This window comes from Metopolophium dirhodum, chromosome 2 (assembly GCF_019925205.1).
Source record: "Metopolophium dirhodum isolate CAU chromosome 2, ASM1992520v1, whole genome shotgun sequence".
Taxonomy (NCBI): domain Eukaryota; kingdom Metazoa; phylum Arthropoda; class Insecta; order Hemiptera; family Aphididae; genus Metopolophium; species Metopolophium dirhodum.
Genome location: NC_083561.1, coordinates 39,369,870 through 39,391,984, shown reverse-complemented (window position 1 = coordinate 39,391,984; position 22,115 = coordinate 39,369,870). Strand labels below are relative to the sequence as shown.

General features: G+C 28.1%; 3 protein-coding genes across 3 annotated transcripts; 2 read left to right on the top strand and 1 right to left on the bottom strand.

The window, feature by feature from the left end:
- Nucleotides 1–786: 786 nt before the first annotated feature.
- LOC132938926 (uncharacterized) lies at nt 787–1,614 on the top strand. Its single transcript, XM_061005911.1, has 2 exons — nt 787–961; nt 1,052–1,614. Exons 1-2 carry the CDS (start codon nt 787–789, stop codon nt 1,612–1,614), a joined length of 738 nt encoding a protein of 245 aa, XP_060861894.1.
- Nucleotides 1,615–2,112: 498 nt separating this feature from the next.
- Nucleotides 2,113–2,647, bottom strand: LOC132938925 (uncharacterized). The gene is made up of 2 exons (XM_061005910.1): nt 2,497–2,647; nt 2,113–2,333 (listed from the first exon to the last, which is right to left on the bottom strand). The coding sequence occupies exons 1-2, from the start codon at nt 2,645–2,647 to the stop codon at nt 2,113–2,115; spliced, it is 372 nt and encodes a 123-aa protein (XP_060861893.1).
- Nucleotides 2,648–16,144: 13,497 nt separating this feature from the next.
- On the top strand, nt 16,145–20,934 carry LOC132937980 (regulator of G-protein signaling egl-10-like). Its single transcript, XM_061004622.1, has 8 exons — nt 16,145–16,203; nt 18,302–18,503; nt 18,578–18,680; nt 18,760–18,807; nt 18,891–18,997; nt 19,974–20,025; nt 20,119–20,276; nt 20,812–20,934. Exons 1-8 carry the CDS (start codon nt 16,148–16,150, stop codon nt 20,854–20,856), a joined length of 771 nt encoding a protein of 256 aa, XP_060860605.1. The 5' UTR covers nt 16,145–16,147; the 3' UTR covers nt 20,857–20,934.
- Nucleotides 20,935–22,115: the final 1,181 nt, after the last annotated feature.

Below are 22,115 nucleotides of genomic sequence, written 5' to 3'. Positions count from 1 at the left end.
TGGACCAATTTTTGCAAGCGCAAACATTTTAGACCAACTAATAATTCTGTGATATGTTCCCATCATTTTAAAAGTCAACTGACATTGACTCAGACATTTTAAAACAAAAATTATTAGGAGACAAATACAAGTCAAGAGCACCCCGCTTAAAATCAGGTACGGTACCAACAATATTTGGAATAAATAATGATAAAAATAGCAATGGTAGTACAACAACTAAAAAATCCCGTTCTGAAAGGATAAAAAATCATGAAAAAAAAGATATGGTTGAGAGTTTAATCGCTAAAAAATCAAATATTGATTCGTATGAACATAATAAAAATGAGGAAGAGTTAAGTTGTACGGAGGATAATATAAGTGATGTAGAAGAAAACGTGTCATTTACAGATAATGATTTTTAATTTTTATGATGATCCCGATTTTGAGTGTGAAAATGAAGAGGAAGACTACACAGAAGAATTTGATAATGTTGAAAATACCGATATAAAATATTGTTTAGTATTTATTAATTCATTACTAACACTGTTTACAATTTGTAATATTTGTAAAAGTAAAATAATAAATAAAAAATGGTACACAATTGGTGCAACAATATGTGTAAGATCAGAATGTAGCGAAGGTCATTCATCAAAATGGTTTTCACAGCCTGTTAATAAACAATTTTCTAAGGGTCACGTACATATTGCTACATCTATACTTTTATCTGGTACTTTATTTGCTACATTTAAAGTGTTTTGTTCAAGTTTAAAACTTGTAATGTTTAGTAGAACAACATACGATAAAATTATGAATAAATATTCTTACCCTCTTATTGAAAAAATATGGGAGAAAAAGAGAACAGAACAGATGAATTATGTCAAGGAAAGTGGACGGTTATGGATTGCTGGAGATGGTCAGTACGATTCACCTGGTTTTTGTGCCAAATATTGTACTTACACTTTTATGGACATTAATTCTGGTTGTACAGTAGATTTTCAATTAATTAAAAAAAAAATAATGCCGGGAGATTTAGAAAAAAATGCTTGTAAACAATTAATTGATAAACTAATAGGTACCGATAAATGCAAAATTGATTTATTATTAACCGACCGCCATGTAGGAATAAGGCATTTGTTGAAAACATCTTACCCAGAAATCACTCATGAATTTGATTTGTGGCATTTATCTAAAAGCCTAATGAAAAAATTTAAAACTATTAATAAAAAATACAAAGAAGTTTTGGCATGGAAGCAATCCATAAGTAATCATTTATGGTGGTCGGCACAAACATGCAATGGCGATTCTGAAGTATTAGTCTCAAAATTTACATCTATATTGAAACATATTAAAAACGTTCATGAATGGGAAGAGGATGGAGTAAAAAAAACTTGTGAACATCCACCATTAAGTGATGAGTACAAAAAACAAAAACTATGGTTACTTCCTGATTCTAAACCTTATGAACTATTGAAAGAAATAATTTGCAACAAAAAGTTTTTGACAGATTTAAAGCAAACAAAAAATTATGTGCATACAGGAAGATTAGAGTCTTACCATAATTTAAGGTTAAAATATGTTCCAAAACGTGTTCATTTTTCTTTTAAAGCGATGTACATAAAATCAATATTGCTATAATTGACCATAATTCTAATTTAAATAAAAAAAAAATTGGTTTAAATTATTTATTTTCCAAACCTACTGGAAAATGGGTTACTAAAAATATTTATAAAAAAGGTACAAATAAATGGAGAGATGAAATAATTAATTCAATACTGGATCATTTAAACGGAGTCGAAATGTCACCATTGAAAACACCACTCAATGTAACTCTGCCTAAAAACATCGCACCTATTGATCGACCTGCATTGGAAATAATGCGAAATTCCCATCATTCACGTTTTCTTAATATTAGTTGAATATCTTTTTTAATGTAATATATATTAATTATTAAATAACCATTTTATGTATTTAAATTGTGTTATATTAACAAAGTATTACAATTATTATATAAAAATTCATAAATAACAATGTCATAAGAAAAAAAAAAATATTACACTTGTTTAAAATAATTATATTTTTATTATATATAATTTTTATACTTTGATTCACAATATTGTTAGTAATACAACTTGATTAAGCCGGTAATTTTTTTGAATTTTTGAATCCTACGTATATTCCATTTGGTTCTGGATATTCTTCTCTTATTTTCTGTACAACACATGCAGGCAAAACCACTCGGTTTCCTTTTCCAATAGAAATCCAAGAATTGACCCAAGACGTATACTGTTTATAACAAATAAATCTCCACATTTTATTTTCTGGATGATGTTGACCCAATTTTTTTTTTATTAATTCTGTTTTTTGTTTTTAGTATTAAATTGTGTCTAGTAATATTTAGTATTTCTTTATCCAATATTAGTTTCGAAAACGATTGATGTAAAGTAATACATTTCCCTTCTTGTTCTTGTATTCCTTCTAAATTCGGTAACTCATTGCAGCATAAACACTCGATATCACTAAGCATGCCTTTACAGTATCCACAAGAACACCAATTGGAATTATTTAATCTACCTTCATAATTAACAGCCACAGAATTGTCATCATCTTCTTGTAAGTAACGGTCTATACCTTCGATGTCAGGATCAAAATTGAATGGTATTAAAGACATTATTACTATTGTTCCTTTAAGTACCTAGTGAGTTTTATAATGTAAATTTATTAATATATTTCACTTGGTATTATATACGAAATTAAATTATATCATATAAAAATGAAACACACCATAAAACTGGGACAAAATAATGACAGTCGACGTGTCGACACTCGACATTTGACGATAATAATAATAATTTTTATACGTTTGCCTATGCCGCTCGAAAACAGCCGACACAATGACGTGTATTATTTATAACTTTATAAGTATTTAGAAATAGTGTTAAATTTATAATTTATAAATAATTAAAGGATCTATTTATGGAAATCAAAAATATATATTTAATCAGCGATCAGCGATCGGCAGGCGACGAGAATATTATTATACGTATTCTTCATACGGTTTGCTGCGACCGCCTGCCAGTGCCGCGCGGAGACGTCCGACGCAATGACGTCACAGGTATATTTGGATTTCACCGTAACTCTGTAAATAATTTTTTTTTTTTTTTTTGAGTATTTTTTTGTATGCCTTTAAGATATTTATAATATGTTTATCTATAGTTCCTTACCACATAGTAGAGTAGTTAAATATTTTCAACTATTTGGTATATATTATATTGTGGTTAACATAACAACATGGTTAACTGGGAATACGGTTAAAACTTAAAGTGTACCTAATATGGTATCTTATTGTATTGTTCATAGAATCAACCAACACATAACTATTGATTATAATTAAGTTTTATCTTTTATTTTATAAGATGAACAATCTATGTAAAATTACGATTAAATACTCTAAATGAGTACATCTTAATCATTATATTATAACCCTCGGAATAAGGTACTTTCAGTACTTTGTGGCTTATATAGTTATTTACGTAGTATTATACAATTATTTAACGTGCCGCTTGTTACCATAGCTGTACCAGTTATTGATTGTAAAAACGAAAATAAGAGCTCATATCAAATCGATAGGTAGTAAAACATCAGTTCCGACTGGATGAAATGGAAATTAAGCAGCTTTACTAAAAGTACGGGATTTGAGGTCTAAACGAGGCCAGGGGGACTTGGAAGGTGAATTTAAACACTGCGCGTAGCGTTCTCCCTCTGAGAAGAATGTAACCTAAAAATAATTCTCCAGGGGTCAGAACTGTGGAAAAAAATTCAGATACGCCCTACATATAGGATGTGAGAGACCGAGTGGGCCACGAGGGCGGTTGTGTTATATGCTTGGTAAGTTTTTTGATTGAGCCTAAACATTGTAACAACACTTTTAAAATAAATAAACAAAAATCAATAATTTCAAATGCTTGTAAATAGTTTAAAATTAGTCTAAATATTTTGAAAAGTTCGTTGAGTATAGAAAATGATAAATCAATTATTCAAGTAACACTGTAACAGTGGAATATTTCAAGTTTAATCAATAGTTGTGTAGTTAACTATAACAAAATATAATGCTGTATACAGGTTCTTGGATTGGTTAAAGTACACAGTTTCATGTATAATAATATAATAATGGAGTGGAAATAAATAACCAAGAATCTGGCGTTGGCTCCAATGTTGATCGCAATAATGTTGTACACGAATACACGAATACACAATTCGGTCCTATATTTCGGAGAAAATCAATACATCTGTTGCGCCGTAGCCGCGTAGCTAACATAAGACTTGTAGTTTCATATTATACAGAGTGGTTGAAGCAGTTTGAACAAGTTTTTGCTATAGTTTATAATATAACATTGAAAATCGAAATCCACAACCTACATAGGTAATTACTAAGGTCAAACTCTCAGATAGGTATATTTCAAATTAACGGTTTTAATAATTTTATATGTGGTTCTAAATATTATTGTACATATATTGTGTTTTTTTTATATAGAATCGTATAATAGTTTTGATACCAAATTGATAATTAAACTAAATTTAAATAACAATTTAATGATAATTATGACTGATAATAGGAATGTTCAAATTACAAATTTTCTAACTGCAATAAACTCTATTTTGCAAGTAGTGATAGTGGGGGGAGTGTTATGGCCACCCAAAAAATACTATTTAAACGATAAGGTGCAGTGCAAACATACTAGAGCGCTTTTTTCATACCGATTGGCTGGCTGGCTCAGTCCCCCCCCCCCCCCCCCCGCAAACATATTATCCCTCGAATTTTAATAGGGAAATTTAAATAAACATAAGCGGCTATATGAAAAGACGTTAGGATTTTTTTAATATATAATCATTAGTTGATTTATTACATTTATATTATACTAATATTGGGAAAAAATTTAAATTTAGAATAAAGTATATAATATTGTAATTTTCAGCCCCTCCCCCAGATCTTCAATCTGGATCCGTGCCTGTCAGCAACAATTACTAATATAAAATATAACATTACAAATCTAGCTAGCGGTATTCATTATTTGCAAAAGGCATGAAATCGTACTAAATAATTATATTAGATGATAGAAAATGCTAATATAAACATTCAGTAAAAATGTCATGTATCTACGGTTATTTGTTTTAGACCACACAAAAAAAAAATTTAATTTAAGAAAAAACACATCATTGTAAATTCCGGTGCATACTAGTTGCTTCCCAAAATATACAAATTGCCTCCCATCCTTATCGTAAATTAAAAGGTTAGTATACACTAGTTGCCTCCGATGACCAGGTAGTTGACCGAGAACTTGCACACTAGTTGCCTCCCGTATATAAATAAATAGATGACTAGATGAGTTTATAAAATTAACATAATACACTTATTATAATATTATGTGTTAAATAATAAAAATTTGGTTGTATAGTTAAAATTAAAAATATATTATAAAATGTCTATTATATAATTATATTTAAAAAGTTTTTAAATATTTTTTTTTCTTTATTTAGAATATACAATCTATACCTAAGGGCTAAGAGGCACAATGAGTATATGTGATAGAGAGAGAAATTACATATATAAATATGTATAAATTAATACATCTAAAAAGGAGAACTAACATAAACATTTACAGAAACACGAGATGTGAAAAACCATCCATTAATGACATTCACTAAGTATTTTTATTTTTTTATTTTTTTAAATTCATATGGGGGGGGGGGGGAGGGGTCAAGAAGATCACGACACCAACTACGTTTGAGACGCCTAGGTGGATTGCCAGGAATGTGCTGCGAGCGGCAATCATACTGTTATCAGTTATCCAAGAAATTATTATTGTTAAAAAGATTTGAGAGAATATCATCCTAAAATAAACTTTGAAGAAATCTTCCAAATCACAATACATCAGAAAAAAACATTTTACATCATTTCAAAGTTATAAATATGTTGGATTAATTATTAAAAAGTTCATGGAATACTACTTAAAAATTATTACAAACTTATTTTGATACTTGATGTTTAAAAATATTTGGATCCACTTAAATATTTATTACCTGACTATTAGGAGGCAACTAGTACTAGACCCTTTCCGTTTATGATAAAACAGAGGTACAGACCCTCTTATGTAAAATCAATACATTCATCGCTCCGTTCAGAATCTAAAATTGTACCCAGGTATCTTTAATATTTTAAAATAGCTTTAATATAAAACTTAAGAGGGACTTAGTATTCAATTATCAACATTTTTTACAGAGGAATTATGATTTTGAAAATTATACCATGTTATGTGAAAAATAAAAATATGTATTTGGTGAAAAAAATCAAGAAACCATTCGTTATTAAATTACAGTAAAATAAAAAAATAGATTTTGTTTAAATTTGGTTTTGAGTAAAAAATCAGGTTATTCTTATCCTCTCCCCCCCTCCGTTTATTAGAAGAAGTACTTGGAACTTTTAGTTTTAACCCAACCTAATATTTGCAACTACATTCACTTTCCTAAAAGAGAAGATGGTTGAAAATTTGAGTATTTTTACTGCTTTTTTTTAATAATAACCAGACAGTTAACAAAATCCCAGCGTAAAGTATTGAATATTCATAGTTATTTATTTTTTGTAGTTCGTTAAAGTAAACAATGTTAAATAAAATGAAGATATACTCACATTTGTATCTGTAGCCTGTCAAGCATTTAGTATACCAATTATGCATCTACCAATTAACGTTTAGAGTGAATTCTTCTATTATAATTTATAAAATTTAAAAGTAACAAAATTATTATTTTTTTTTTTTTTGAATCGACTAGGCGAAGTGTTAACTCAAGATAAATATTTTCATTAACTTTCCCGTATCTTTGCAAGTATTCCATTCACCGACATAAATATATTATAGTGTTATACAAAATATTACCCAAATACATAGCTAAACGCCTATACAATAAATATAATTACAATATTTAAAATTTTTTACTCATTAATAATTATTTATAATATGATATTTATATAATATTGTATACTGTACCAGTCGTCACCACTAGAGTCTAAAACACTCCTACGTGTAGTTTACGCGGTACACGCACAGCAGCTGTCCTGGCTCCTGATACTACTACAGCCCTGGTACTGACGATCTGTAGTTTTGACGCCATTACGAACACTCAAACGAAACTTTTGATTTTTATCGTGTGTTCATTGTACGTTTGAATTTTAATGATTACTACTTTAAAACTAGCCACAATATTAAATCCAAAAGTGTGGTTTTAATACCGTGGCTAGTTTCAAGTAGGGTATCTAAATACGCTATCGGCACATAGTTCCTTCCATAGTAATATTATGATCCAAGTGCTCAATGGTATTATTTACTACATATTATAATAATTATTTTATTATTTTTATTATTATTATAGCATAAACATGTATACTGCGCAATCGAAGAATTTGCTGGGGAAAGCGGCAACGTTGTTGAAATGTAAAGATGTCGGTACGAGGGTCGCAGCAAGAAAGTCGTGCAGTCGTGACGGCCGCTGTGAATACTACCCTCAGTCATCGCAAATCATAAATCGCGATATAATACTATAATAGTAGAATGGCCTCGAATAACAATGGCACATAATCGCATAAATTCCTAATAAAAAAGTAAACGATTTCGCGCGTTTTTCGTCGAAAATTTAGTTGTAGTAAATTTTTATTATAAAAAATTAATTATAATTAACATTTTATAAACATATCATCATTGGGTATTGCAACCAATATTTTCATCATATGGGTGCAAATTAAATGTTGTGTTGTTAGGCACATGAAAATATTACCTATGTACAGTGTGAGAGGGAGCTAAGGAGTGTGCTAGGGTGAGAGGTACATTTCCCAAGCCCCCCCCCCCAATTTCAAAATTTTTTTTTTTTACCATTTGTTTGTAGCCGGTTTTTATTAGTTTGTAATCTAATTTATTTTGTTTGCAGAGATTTAGTTTTTTTTTAAAACTGAAATTTTAGTGGGGGCTGGGGAAATTCCCTAAATTGGAATTTTGATTTTTTTATTGGTTTGTATTGGTTTGTAATCTAATTTTTTTCGTTTCTAGAGATTTATAAAATTAGTTTTTTTTTATTATCTAATTCAGATTTTTATCCAAAACGGCATTTTATCCATTTAATATTTTTTATTCTACAAGACTTTTTATCAAATTTAGATTTTTTATTCAACTTGCCTTTTCTATCCAATTTCAGTTTTTATTCAACAAGTTTTTTTATTCAATTTTAATTTTTTATCCAAGGTAAGTTTTTTATTTAACAAGATCTTATATTTATTTACATTTTTTTCATTAAATATGATTTTTAGTAAAAACTACAACCTTTATCCAATTAATAAAATAATAGTTATAAACTTATAAATATACATTCATTTTTCAATTAGTTATATTAATCATTTTATTCATAGTTTTTAAGATTAATTTTTCAGGTTTTAAGTTTAATTTGTATTCACTATTGAAATTAATTCGAGACAAATTGTAATTTTTATTAAAAAAATCTAAATTGAATAAAAAATCAAAATTTGATAAAAGTTTAATAAAAATCTAATTTTAAAAAAGCCTTCTTGAATAAAGAATCTCAATGGATAAAAAGCCTTGCTTATTAAAAACGTTATTCAATAGAAATAATTTTAATTGCATAAAAAGTCTTGTTGAATAAAAATCTAAATTTGATAACAAAAATTGATTTCTAAATCATTTATTAGTCAAATTAAATCATTAAAACTTTTACTATTACGTTATTACGTTAATTTTAACTTTATTAATAATGACAAATAACCACAGGCCTAGCTTATATGAGAGTTACTAAGATAATATTTTGTATAAATATTATTGTTAATGTATGCAAACTAATATAATATTATTATAATTTATAATATACTTGATATTTTCAGACAAACTTAAACGAGTTTTTTTTTCAAAATGATTGTTTTTTTCATAATTTGTATCAAATATGGCTATAAAAAACAACATAATATATATTATAATCCTTCAGTTTAATATTTTCAAAATTCATATTTTGTTCATACGCGGCTGTTGCTCGTTGGTCGTTGTTGAAAACAAAATTGTTGATTTAGAATTGTAATCTACTTACAGGACGCACCCGTGGACTCAGTATAATTAAATTATTATTTGTTTCACTAAACAGAAAAAAAATGAATTTTCTAAAATAGTCAATAGAACACAGTGTTATCGTAGGCAAAAATATGCAGTTGATGTTAACAGTGATAACAACGACATGTTTCATGATAAGTAATGAAAAAAATATAAAATGTATAATTTTCATCCGTAGAATAATGGGTTATAAACAATATAAGTTTTACCCTCTTATCGGCTCTACTCCAGGTTTCCTATAACAGCTATTATTACAGTGTTCAATATAAAAAACATATCCATTTATTAGCACCTACTTCAATTCTATTAAAATTATAGGTTTTTCATACTATATCAGTAGGTACATTTCTAAAAAATAAAACTAATTTAGTATTAAATAAGTATTTAAATTTTCGATGAACTAAGTGGAGTGGTACAAGAGGTACTCCACAACATAACGATCTATTACTCCACTCACTTTAAATACTTATAAATTATAAGTTATGATATACTTAATACATTTTATATTTATAAATATACTTATAAACTTTATAAGCTGTAAATAATAATCTACTTGTCCAAAATTTGATTTTTACAGATTAAAATACTCCAAATAATATTCTGCTTATGAGTATGAAATTAAAAAAAATTATTGTCCAAAAACTTTCAAAAAATAGTAAAAATATGGTTTTTTTTTCAAAAAAATTGTTTTGTAATGACTTACAATTATGAAGAAATAATTATTTTCATAATCGTTAGTGACGATTATATCTATTTTAGAGAGTGTCTTACGTTCTATTATGTATCAACCATTCAACCCGTACATAATATATACGTTGTATTATAAAGCTCTTTAACACACCACTTATTACCGTGTCTGTACCTGTTATTGATTGTGGAAAACTGTGTGAACGAAAAACGAGAGTTCGTGGCCTTACGGTTTAAATCGATCTGGGATAGAAAACATCCCACTCGTTACGGGAAGGGGGGGGGTGAGCCTGCAGCTACCCTCAATTCCGCCCGGGTGAAATGGAAAGTACGCAGCTACAATAAATACGGGATTTGAGGTCTAAACTAGGCCAAGGATGCACGAGTTGAATTCAAACGGAATTGTTTACCCGTCAGGAGAAATAATCTAAAAATAATTTTCCAGGGGCGTCCAGGGTTCAGAACTGTAAAAAAAAGTCTAAAAATCTTTTAAACTTGGTTGTTCAAACAAACAAGAAAAATCAATGTTTGGAATTGTTTAGTATTATATTACATACCATTATTATTTTATTAATATAGTATAGCAGTATAATAGGTATATAATTTAATTGGCGTAGAAAGCAAATTTATTAGTATACCTAATTATTCAACTATTAATTATAGATACTCATGTTATAATAATATGTTACCGTGGGTATGATATCAAATTTCGACGAAAGTGGACATTATTTGATCATCTGGCTAATGTAAATTATTACGATAATAAATTATTTTTGACTTTAACTTTACTTATAATAATAAGTTGGTACATATCTACCTATATTAATAAATTAGTTTCATTAGGTAAGTATATTATTATCAATTATACATTTATAACTATTATATTGGTCAATAATAATAAAAATATAATATATTATCAAGTTTTATTTTGATACATAATTAAAAATTATTTTATACAATTTAATATCCATATTCAACTAAATAAATACTAAATTATAATACAAGATATTATAATTATTATTAATATTACATATATAAATAATAATATTTTTTTATTAAATTTTAAAATTTGTATTTGAGAATATTCAATCTATACACAAGTTCATAATAAGAATATTATATGTTACAATAAATTAAGGCGGTTGAAAGTGGGTCGTTTTTTCGTGCATTTAGACCAATAAGCAAAAGAAAAAAAAACACACTTCTAGAAGTCCAATTTTCATTTTGAAAAAATGTTTGGATTTGTTTACTCTTTGTCTGTGTTATGTAGGAAATTAATTTTTAATTTTATATTTTTTAGTAACAATAAAGTAAAAGTGAATTTTGGAAAAAAAAGAAAATTAATTTGGTACTATATTAATTAAACAATAGAAAAAATCGAAAATCCATTTCCTACATAACCTAGAAAACAGAATAATGAATTTAAATGTGTTTTCAAAATTAAAATCGGGCTTTTGGTACTGGGTGAATTTTTCTTCCGCTTTTTGGGACTTTCATAGCCACATAGGAGTTGAAACATTTTCAATTGCAAAATATAGTGACGTGTGACTGCGCGTAGGTACGCTATACCGATTTCCGAGAATCTTAGCCGCGACTATAATTATACGGGCGATAAGAAATCAATTACATAATATTATAGTGATACACAGCTGCTAAATAAAATATTATTTAGTATATTATGCCATCGTGATTCAGTCCGTGCACTATTTGTACTCACTTCCAATTTTATTTTCTTGTGGTAAAAATGAGTAATTGGCGTTTTGGTAATAAATAACGAGCTAAATTATTCATAAGACGAAAAAAGTTGAAACACAATTTGGCAAATTTACAAAAAAAAAATGAAGAAATTCAAGAACTCGGCAATGACGACAGCAATAACGTTTCAGAAATAAGCAATAATCAGTTAAAAAGTTGTTCAATAATGCGATATTATAATTATTTTAAATCTCAGTGGTATTTTAGATTCTGAGCGAAGCGATGAATGTATTGATTTCACAATGATGTGTGTTTTTTTTTTTATTTTTTTTTTATTTTTGTGTCTGTCATCACGTTTTAGGACAGTAAAAGTGCTTGGATTTTCTTCAATAGTAACTTTTCTGATAGGAAAGTGAATCTAGTTGGTACTTTGGGGGGTCAAAAGTAAAAATTTCCCAGTAGTTTTCACAAGCGACGTGAAAAACAAAAGAAAAATTAAGGAAAAACGGGAATTTTTACGCAAAATCGGTTTTCGAGAAAATCGATTTTGGTTTTTGGTGTAACTCTAAAACAAATGACCGTAGAGACATGAAATTTTTACTGAATGTTTATATTAGCATTTTCTATACACCATAAAATTTACAAAATATTTTGACTCTTTTTGAGCTGTTTACGGCCATTGTCAGTTTTCAATTTTTTTAGTTTTTTTTTCTATAAATATCAATAAAAATTTATCTGTTGAGTAAAAAAGCTTGAAAATTTAATAGAAGGCTCCTAGGTTATTGTTTCAAAGGCAGATGAAAAAAATTAAAAATCCTTAGTCACAGTTTTTATTTATAAGCATTTAAAGTTCAAATTTTGACAAAATACGGAAAAATCACGAAAAATAGTAAATTATTTTGAGTTGAGAATTCATAAAAATTTTTCTTTTTAAATCTAAGATTTGAAAATGTAATATAAGATTACTCATAAGTTTGTCTACCTTTATCAAAAAAAAAAAATGTCTAGAAGAAACTTAAATTAAATTTTTATGAGCGTCTGAAATTTATATTTTTACAACATTTGATATTTACTCGATTTCTCATGTAACAATTTTCTTATTTTATTGTAATTAAAAAACGAATGACTGTAGATACATCTATAATTATTTATTTTGTTTTTACTAGACACCTGTTACGTTGATGTTTAATTTATTATTTAGGCGTCTATCATTGGGTATAGGATCAACAAAGTTCTTTTTATGGGCGTACGTAATAAACACTGTTCAGTTTGCCAAAATAATGAAAATAGTGAAAAAGAATCACCATTTCATCAGTGTTTTAAAAATTGGAATGGGACTTCTACTGCCATGGAATCCGATATAATTGTCGAGGGATTCTGTCAAAGTGTGACTATGCATAATTTAATATATGATAAATTAATTGGAGATGGAGATTCAAGTATAATGAAGAAGTTAACACTTTCTAAACCTTATGCAGATTACGACATAGATGTAAAAAAAATAGAATGTATGAACCATATTTTAAGAAACTATTGTAATAGAATTGTAGACATGTCAGCTCGTCGTAAAAGTTCTTCTGGAACTGTAGTCCCGGGGTTTTTAAGGAAAACATTAAAAGATAGAAGGCTTAAATTAAGGTATATTAAGAATATAATATATAACTATACATTTATGTAGCAATATAATATAATACAAGCAATTGTTTTTTTAAAGACTTACTGTTGTCAATATATAATTTATAATGATTATGTTTTTGATAAAACTATGAACTAGGTACATTATACTTTATGTAAGTACGATGTTGTATTTACCTACCCGTTTTGTCAATACAATGCGCGGTGTGACGGTAATAAAATTATTGTTGAACTGTTTACTGATAAAACGAAATAATTACGCGTTCGGGGAACTAACGCACACCAATGATCAGTTTTTACACACACACTCACACAGCAATTCCCAATGAATATAACATATTGCCTATACTCAACCCCTAAAAAACGGTCCACTTTCAACCGCCTTAAGAACATGAATTGGGTGAGGGAAGAAACCATCCAGTGATCGCACTTCCTTAATAATATTAAGTTTAAAATTACTATTCCATGTATTTATTTCTTTTTTATGTAAAATGTATACTTATTATTACCATAGGCGTAACTAGACCTTAAAGTTAGAGGGTCTTCAGCCCTAACATATTTAAAATTAGTAAAAAAAGCCCCCTAAACTTGTCCTCAAATAACATTCATTATTAAATTATAATATTAGTTTATCATTATACACTGTGTATGACATGTATAAAAAAAAAATAATATTAAAAGTGGTATCTAGATAAACATTAAAATATTAACATATTATTAAGTATTATTATTTTAGATGCAAGTTTATTTTTTTTTAAATATAAGTGAAAGTTAAAGGAATTTTATAGATAACTATTACTGCTTAAGCCTCCGCTCAGTATTGGCATATTTAAACTAAAAGCGGATTTCGGTGAAAAGCTGTCACCACACCGTTTTACTTAGAGTAGGACGAAGATAATATAAAATCTGATTCTCTTTTTAGCAAAAAGCTCCTATATATGCGGCCGACAGGCACAGCGATTGTCGTCCTGTCATCGTTACTCGTTAATCGTTATCACTATTTATTAATAATCATTCGTCTTTTACAACTATTTTTGTGTTTAATTTATTAACAACTTCTAAATAGTATTTATGTAGTAAAAACTACCCGATATAATACGTCTTACACAGGGTCATTACATACAATAATATATTTTGATAACCAAAAAAATAAATATTTTTCCAAAATATTAATAATATAGTCCCCCCTTGTCTACGCTACTGTCAGGTATAGAAACTAAGAAACTTAAATTGTTTATTTATATGAACTATTTCATATACTTTTTTCTTGACCATCAAAGTTTATTATTCCTAGGTATAAATTTATATAACACGATAGTTCATAATACATTATTGTTCAATGTTCATTGTTCTAAAGTTATTTGAAAAGTATATATAATATATATGTTACGGGTAAGGTCCAAAAACAGTTAATGTACATATTACCCGGATGATGTGAACCTTATCCATATGAACAGTGTAATGTATACATTTTCCACCTTAAATATGTACTATCTAATCAATTTATACATTATCCGGTGTGCTGTGGATAAAGTATTCGTATTACTATAATAATCGTAAACTGATTCCGTCTGTACAACATGACCAACGAATCAAACACTTAAAATGGTTCTAGAAATACAGTCTTTCTAGTAACAAAATTCAAATTATACTAATCCAAAAAAAATATTTATTATTATCACTATTAAACTATTAATTATATTATATTTGAACTATTTTACAATTCATGTTCAGTGGTTAATTTTTCCACTGCTTCAGCTGGTAGTAAAGATGTTGACAGAGCAATAATTTTCTGTACTAAATATTATTCCGTGTGGTTTTTCAAAAACAATTATCTACAATCGTTATTTTATCGTATACATTTTATCAAAGTACTTAACCCACTCAGTCGTAGATATTGTGTAAAATACCCGAGTAATGAACGAAGTAAACGTCTTATAAATAGTATTTTTACATTATCCAATAGATACAGGTAGTGTCCACATTACCCGGATAATGTGAACACTAACCGTATTTTGTACTTTACCCGTAACATATACACGTCGGCGTACACACGGGGTACCCACCACCTTAGAACTTTTTCACTATACCTACGTATAATGATATGGCTGTATGGATGTATAAAAATAAATTAAATTTATAAATTGATAATAATTTACCTTCATAAACCCTGAAAGGTACTCGCGGTGTATAATTTGGAAAGTACTTGATCAATGTAACCCCTCGTCCCCTCCCATTGAAAATATCTGTGTATTTATATTGTTCAAGATTTGTATAATTTATCAAATTTTAAATTCAATAGTTTCGATATCAGAAAAATTGGGACTGTCTGATACTATTTTCCATATTTTTTTAAATTTCGAAGAAAATTATATATAATACCGCACGTATATTTTTAAACTCAACAATTTTAATCTGAAAATACATTAGTTTCCAAACAATATTACTATAATACACATTAACGAAATTGACATGACACGACATTGTATTATATTCTTCTAGAAAAAATCAATGTGAGAAGCGAAGCTGGTTTAAATTTAATACCTATATTTGATGTGTTTTACATTCCATCGTACAGCGTATTATTATAATTAAGGGTAGTAGTTATATTATACTCCCGTCACCCCCGTTACCTACAAAGTCACCCTCCACCTGTCTGGGCACACAGCAACAGATACACCTTAGTCGCCACTGTCGGTGCTGACACCCCCTCCCCCGATGGGAGCATCACCACCGACCACACTAATTTCCCGGGTCCAAGGCCGCCGCCGCTACCGTAGGTGTAAGGTGGGTGGCGACATATCGCTGGGCCATGCGCGCGCAGTGTCTCCGGGTCCTGGATATGAAATCTTTACAGCCTTCATTCGTTGGGTAACCGTACTACGGATTGACGCATACTGGTTCACGTACGGCAACGACAACTTCACCACCCACTCACGTTCCTTTGTTATCGTCATTATCATCGATCGTGTCCAGCTGCCGCCGAAACACACAATATGCTCCGTTACATCAAGAAGCGTTTGATGTCCTTTTTTAAAATCTTAAAAATATGGTGTGTATATATGCTAGTATTTAATTATAATATTATTAAATAGTATGTACTATTAGACATAGGTGTTTTCAATAATTATTATTATATGTATAGGTATAGTATATATTGTTTAAAATTAATATTATATCGCTAATTGTCTACACTGCAGTTAATAATTTAAAATGTTTCATTATTCTTTGTTGCACGTAAATAAATACAAAACAATATTTCTTAAAGATCCTTCAAACGTAATTTCTTGGCCATTCTCACACATTTTATTTCTTTTAAAGATATGTTTTTGTTATGAAAGTTGTATTCCAGTGAATAGTGTGATGGTGAATAACTCATTAACATTCATTTTTACAGATATTTTAAATAATTAAAAATATAAATAAATAATAGGATGAAAAGGTATATCACCCAGGTATATGATTTTTAAACTATCTACACAATAAATTTGGGGAAAAGTAGAGTGGCGATAATATAGGTACTTATACTAATATAATATGATATTATGATTAAAAGTGCTCGAATTAGGGAGGGGGCGCAGGGGGAAGGAGCTCCCTTAAAATGTTTAGCGTACCCATTCTATTATTTTTAATTTGAATGGGGGGATGGTACATCCCCCATGTATATTATTATTGAAAAATTGTACAACGTTTATATAATATAAAGATATTTATTATGTATTATCAGTTTGAACAAAATATTATGTAATAAATTGTAAATTTCATTAATGATAAGAATCAAAATATATAAGATACTTTATTATTATCATGGCTAAATATATTTAGCCATGATTATTATAATATTGTTCTATGATAATACAGGCTCGTATAGCGAGATAAAAATGAAGAAGCCATGTTATCGTATGGTTGGTAACACTGTTAACAGTACCTATTTAGTAAAAATGCTGTGCTGATGAAGTTGCCCTAAGCGACAAAATAACGAAGAGAACCATTCATATTATGTAGAGCTATTTGTTTGTAATTTAATAATATTTATTTATTGTTGTATTGTAGGTACACTTTGTATATAGTTGTAATGATTGTTCGATTGGTGTTGATAATACTATTGGTGGGAGGGGGGGGGGCGAATCCCCTCACGAGTAAAGCTTATTTAAATCGTTGATTGGAACCCTCGTCCTTTAACACCCCTTCTTTTATATTTCCAATTCGAGCACTGATACACATAGGTGCAGTAGAAATTCGGTGGCCATGATTTATATAATTATATTCTATTCTCTAGACAAGGTTCAGACTATTTTGTCTTTTGTGATGCCATTGTCACGGTTCGTAATTAAACCGCTTGGCGCGTTCACATTCAGAAACCAACCCTCCCACGTCTCCGTTGGCGTTGCGCGTATGAAGAGAGATGGTGGCGTACTCAAAACGAATCGCGGAAAAAAAGTCCCCGTAAAAAAGGTGCCAAGCAAGGAAAAAATAAATTAATTGAAAAAGTCTAAAATAATAAATACAATATTGTACATATATAATTATTATAATAATGCTATAACCAATATAATATTTTAATCACACCTCTTTCTTATGTAATGAGTATTACGACCAAATGTTGAATGAAAATACCGTTATATAATAGTTATTATGTCAGATAACAAATATATTATATTATTTACAAGTATTTTATAGATTACACACTAAAATACAAAGTACAACTGTAAAACGGTATAAAAATAATATTTCGGTAAATTTTTCATTGGTACTTTTTTTCCGATTGCCACCCAAAACCTAATAGATATGTTTACTATCAGTTAGGTACGATTTACAATCGATAATATTATGCAGTTGTGTGGCTTGGAAGTTTGGGAATCAAGACTTGGGAGTTGAGGCCTTTGTAACAAAATACAAATCAACAAGTCAACAGTTGTTGCAAATATTTAGAACAATGCGATGTTGATAAAGAAAATAATAACATTACAAAATTATAAATTTAGTAGGTGCCTAGTTCTGACGTCATACTTTCCGAGTTTAGTACCTACTTTACAAGGCCAGCCGGTATCTAACTTGACTTTTGGTTGCTCAAATAGCTGTTTTTCTTAGTAATCATATGACGAACTAACATTGTAACTACATATTATTTTTGTTTTGCTTCTCCACAGGATTACTAGAGAGTCTGCTAATAATAGCGATTGGTCCATTGAGTTGCCCTTCAATTTATCAGAAGATTCGGCCAGTAACTTGTTGGTGGATTCTCTCGTGCATTTGCAAGATGTTTCATTTAGTAAAATACCGCCTACCCAGATGGTCAGGAAATTGAAGAGGGAATATATAGAAGTTCTAAACCATATTATCAACATAAAAGTAGACGTCATCTCATTTTTCTGTTTTTTTTTTTGTTTGTTCAATTTCACTGATTTTTTTATTTTGTTTCTCAGGTGAGTGACCTGATTAATCGCATGAACAATAAGGTAAAGCGTGTCCCTTTGAATACAATTGTAAAATGTGCAAGAGTAATATTTCCTCGCATAGAGATCAATGGTAACTATAACATTAAAATAATTATTTATGAGTCAATAAAATTATATTACCTATGAAATAATAATTTTTTTTTCCTTAGGGGGCAGTTTGTTATTGTGGTTTATAAATACAATGGACTTTGATGCAGGTAAGGTAGCTAATAGTCTTGTTGGCAGTTGAAACATTTAAGACGACCAACAGAAGAAAACTTAATATAATGTTTTATTTTAGATGAAGCATTGTACATGACAAATCTATTGTCGTCACATATCATCATGTTTACAATTCTTAATCACTATCTGACTGTGTTGAATGTCGGTTACTTTTATCGTAATCTAGTAAATATAAACAACTACCTATTATGGCTAATTATTCTACTACTACAACTACATTTATAAGTTTTAAGCATGAACAATCACTAAACATTTAACAAATCATTACCGAGCTCATGGTCCCCTAAACATGATTTAGTAACCAATGTTTGGTCATTAAATTAATTCAATTTTCATGCAACTTTGCATTAGTATTTTTAAATTTTTAATAATTGATATTATCATTTTAACATGCCTATAAATATTTTTTTTTCATGATAAAATATATTTTTAAACCTAGGTATTATTATCATATAAAATATGTGAATTTCCTTTATTGTAATATAAAACTAAATATGTTAAACTATTTAGAAATATGTCTGCATACATATTATTATACTAAAAATATTGTATGATTTCACAGTAATCCTTCTATGAGATGATTAAAAAAATCCAGTAATCTATTTCATTTTTATCATTAATACACCTGGGTACCTACTAAAGATTGGTAGTAATAAACAATAATGTTAGTAATGCGTAACAAAAGTTAAATTTTAAAATGCTTGGTAACTTTCTCCAACCTCCAATATTTTAAACATTATAATACAAATATATATTTGACTTTCTAGCTACTTTCAAACAGGCTAATTGCTAATACAATATATAAAATATATTTATGAAGTATTACCTACCAACAATAATATTATTATTATTTTTAATTTAAGAAAAACTGTGATTTAGTAAACAAAATATAGGTAGAATAACTAAAAAATTTTAGAAATCTAAAAATAGCATTTCATTAACCACACTTGATGTTAAAACAAAATAAGAGAGTACTATAATACAAAACAACTTTACTGTTCGTAACTTAGTCTAAAGAAGCGTTATCCCAAATAAAAAACAATTTATAATGTTATGTAATAAGGAATATTAACAGTTACCTTATTAATTAAGTTTTTTATTTTATCATTAAAATGTTAATATTTATAATTATTTGTTACAGTCTTCAAGTTCACGTATTACTTATAAGGCTCGCTTGAATGATTATAATTATGGTGAATATAAAATATAATTATGACAGAACATATTATTTGTTCAGAACTGGTTATTTATTAAATCACAATTATTTTTGTATGAATTTTTTTTAGCTGTATACCTGTGTAAAAAAGAAATCGAAGAAAACATTCATGGAGATTTGCTGAACTATAAAGTGAAAAAAAGCGCAAAAGCCAAAGTAGATGTTAATAAATGGGAATTTAAGTTTATACCATCCGATTATAAATTGCCCACATCTAATAATACAATTGTAATGTTATAAAATTTGTTTTAATTAGATATCTTAAGAGGCCGTCAGCGCATTATTTGTTTTCTCTCTCCAGCCCACGTAACATAGACAAAACGCATTAACGCAGAATCATTTTTTTCTATATTTTTAAGTAATTTTAGAGTAAAATCACCCATTACCAAAAAGATGAAGAACAGAGAGAATGACATATCGATTTTACATTTCATTCTTATTTGACTTTGTATTCGATTATCAAAATAAACAAAAATATTGTAAATTTAAATTATGTTTAAATGGTTTACAGACAATAGTTAGACAAATCGATATGTCATTCCCTCAAAAATATTATTCTCTATCATTTTTTATAATGGGTGATAACTGTTGGTTACTCTAAGATTACTTAAAAACATAAAAAAAAAATTCTACTTAAATGCGTTTTGTCTATGTTGCGCGTGGGTCAGAGAGAGAAAACCAAAAGTGCGCTGACATCCTCTTAATAGTAATTTCTAACATAATTTTGAAATAAAATATATTACACAATATTTGTATTTTTCAGCCTGCAGTTGCCAAAAATTTAAACAATGAATTACAAGAATTTTAACTACAACTACTCCTAAATCAGATATTCAGTCTATTATATCGTACAAATCTTATCAATTTTTTATGTTTTAAAATAAAATTACTCTCATGATAATCTTTAATTTCAATTATTTAAGGGTATTAATACCCGCGACTTGATACTTCTTAATTGTTTTCATATATATTGTAGAATTCATGCTATCTTTATAATTTTGATATAGAATAGAATAACTTAAATCAGTCTTGGACAAAAAAAAATGAGGATTTTTATTTAATCAGTATAAGAATATATTATTTGATTTTTACATCACCAAAATTCATAAAATATTGAAGTTATGGTTTGTAAACAAATTAGTGGATAATTTTTTTTAGGATATAAAATTATTATAATCTATAATATTATAGTATTGTGTTAGTATAGGTTAGCTGGTAATATATTTAGGTTATTTAGAATAGAACTCTAAAATTGTTATTGTATTAATTGTCAACCATGGGTGCCCAGAAATATTTTATCAGAAATTATCAACCCAACTTCAATGTAAGGATTATAAAAAAAAAATGTAAATCCTTAGTCTGTTGGATAACCTTAATATAGGCCCTAACCCATAGTCTTCATAAAATTATCTCATCACACTAATGTTAACCTTTTTATTAATCATATTTATGTGTACCCATAGTCTTCATAAAATTATCGCATCACACTAATGTTAACCTTTTTATTAATCATATTTATGTGTACCGCATAATGTTATGCTGTATGAGGTAGGTAAGGTGGGAGTTTTGACAAATATTTAACAACTTCTGATCCTATGTACCTTATATAGCTTAACAACAAGGTATCTACATAGGTATAATAATTCAAAATTACAACATAAATATTTAACCACTATACTTACATAATATGTTAAATTTTTTGGATTATATTTATTTTTAAATGACTTTAATGTTTGTTTTTAATGTATTTAATGTACTTATTTTTTATTTTTTGTGAAATACTTCACTATTTTCTGGCACAAAAATATTTGTATATCACGGTGGTTAATTAATTCAAAATTATCTATAGTATCTTGTAGGTTTTAAAATACCTATATATTATAAATGTACAAGTTAATATAATATTATACAAATAATTTTACTTTTATATTTTCCTTATATTACTGAACTTTAATTTGTTACAATATGAGTGTTCAATTTTCATGCTTAATTAATCTAGGTCAGTATTTAGAGTCAAATGATCAATAACTTAAAATCGTTGGTCAAGAGCAACTATTGTTATATAAT

Bases quoted from the DNA above. Each gene is read 5' to 3' on its own strand.
- LOC132938926 (XM_061005911.1), top strand. From the start codon at position 787: ATGAATAAATATTCTTACCCTCTTATTGAAAAAATATGGGAGAAAAAG. The intron at 962-1,051 runs GTACAGTAGATT...ATAAACTAATAG, and splicing joins TATGGACATTAATTCTGGTT to GTACCGATAAATGCAAAATT.
- LOC132938925 (XM_061005910.1), bottom strand. From the start codon at position 2,647: ATGTCTTTAATACCATTCAATTTTGATCCTGACATCGAAGGTATAGAC. The intron at 2,334-2,496 runs GTGATATCGAGT...AACAAAAAACAG, and splicing joins ATACTGTAAAGGCATGCTTA to AATTAATAAAAAAAAAATTG.
- LOC132937980 (XM_061004622.1), top strand. From the start codon at position 16,148: ATGCTCCGTTACATCAAGAAGCGTTTGATGTCCTTTTTTAAAATCTTA. The intron at 20,026-20,118 runs GTGAATATAAAA...AATTTTTTTTAG, and splicing joins CTTGAATGATTATAATTATG to CTGTATACCTGTGTAAAAAA. The intron at 20,277-20,811 runs GTAATGTTATAA...TGTATTTTTCAG, and splicing joins CCACATCTAATAATACAATT to CCTGCAGTTGCCAAAAATTT.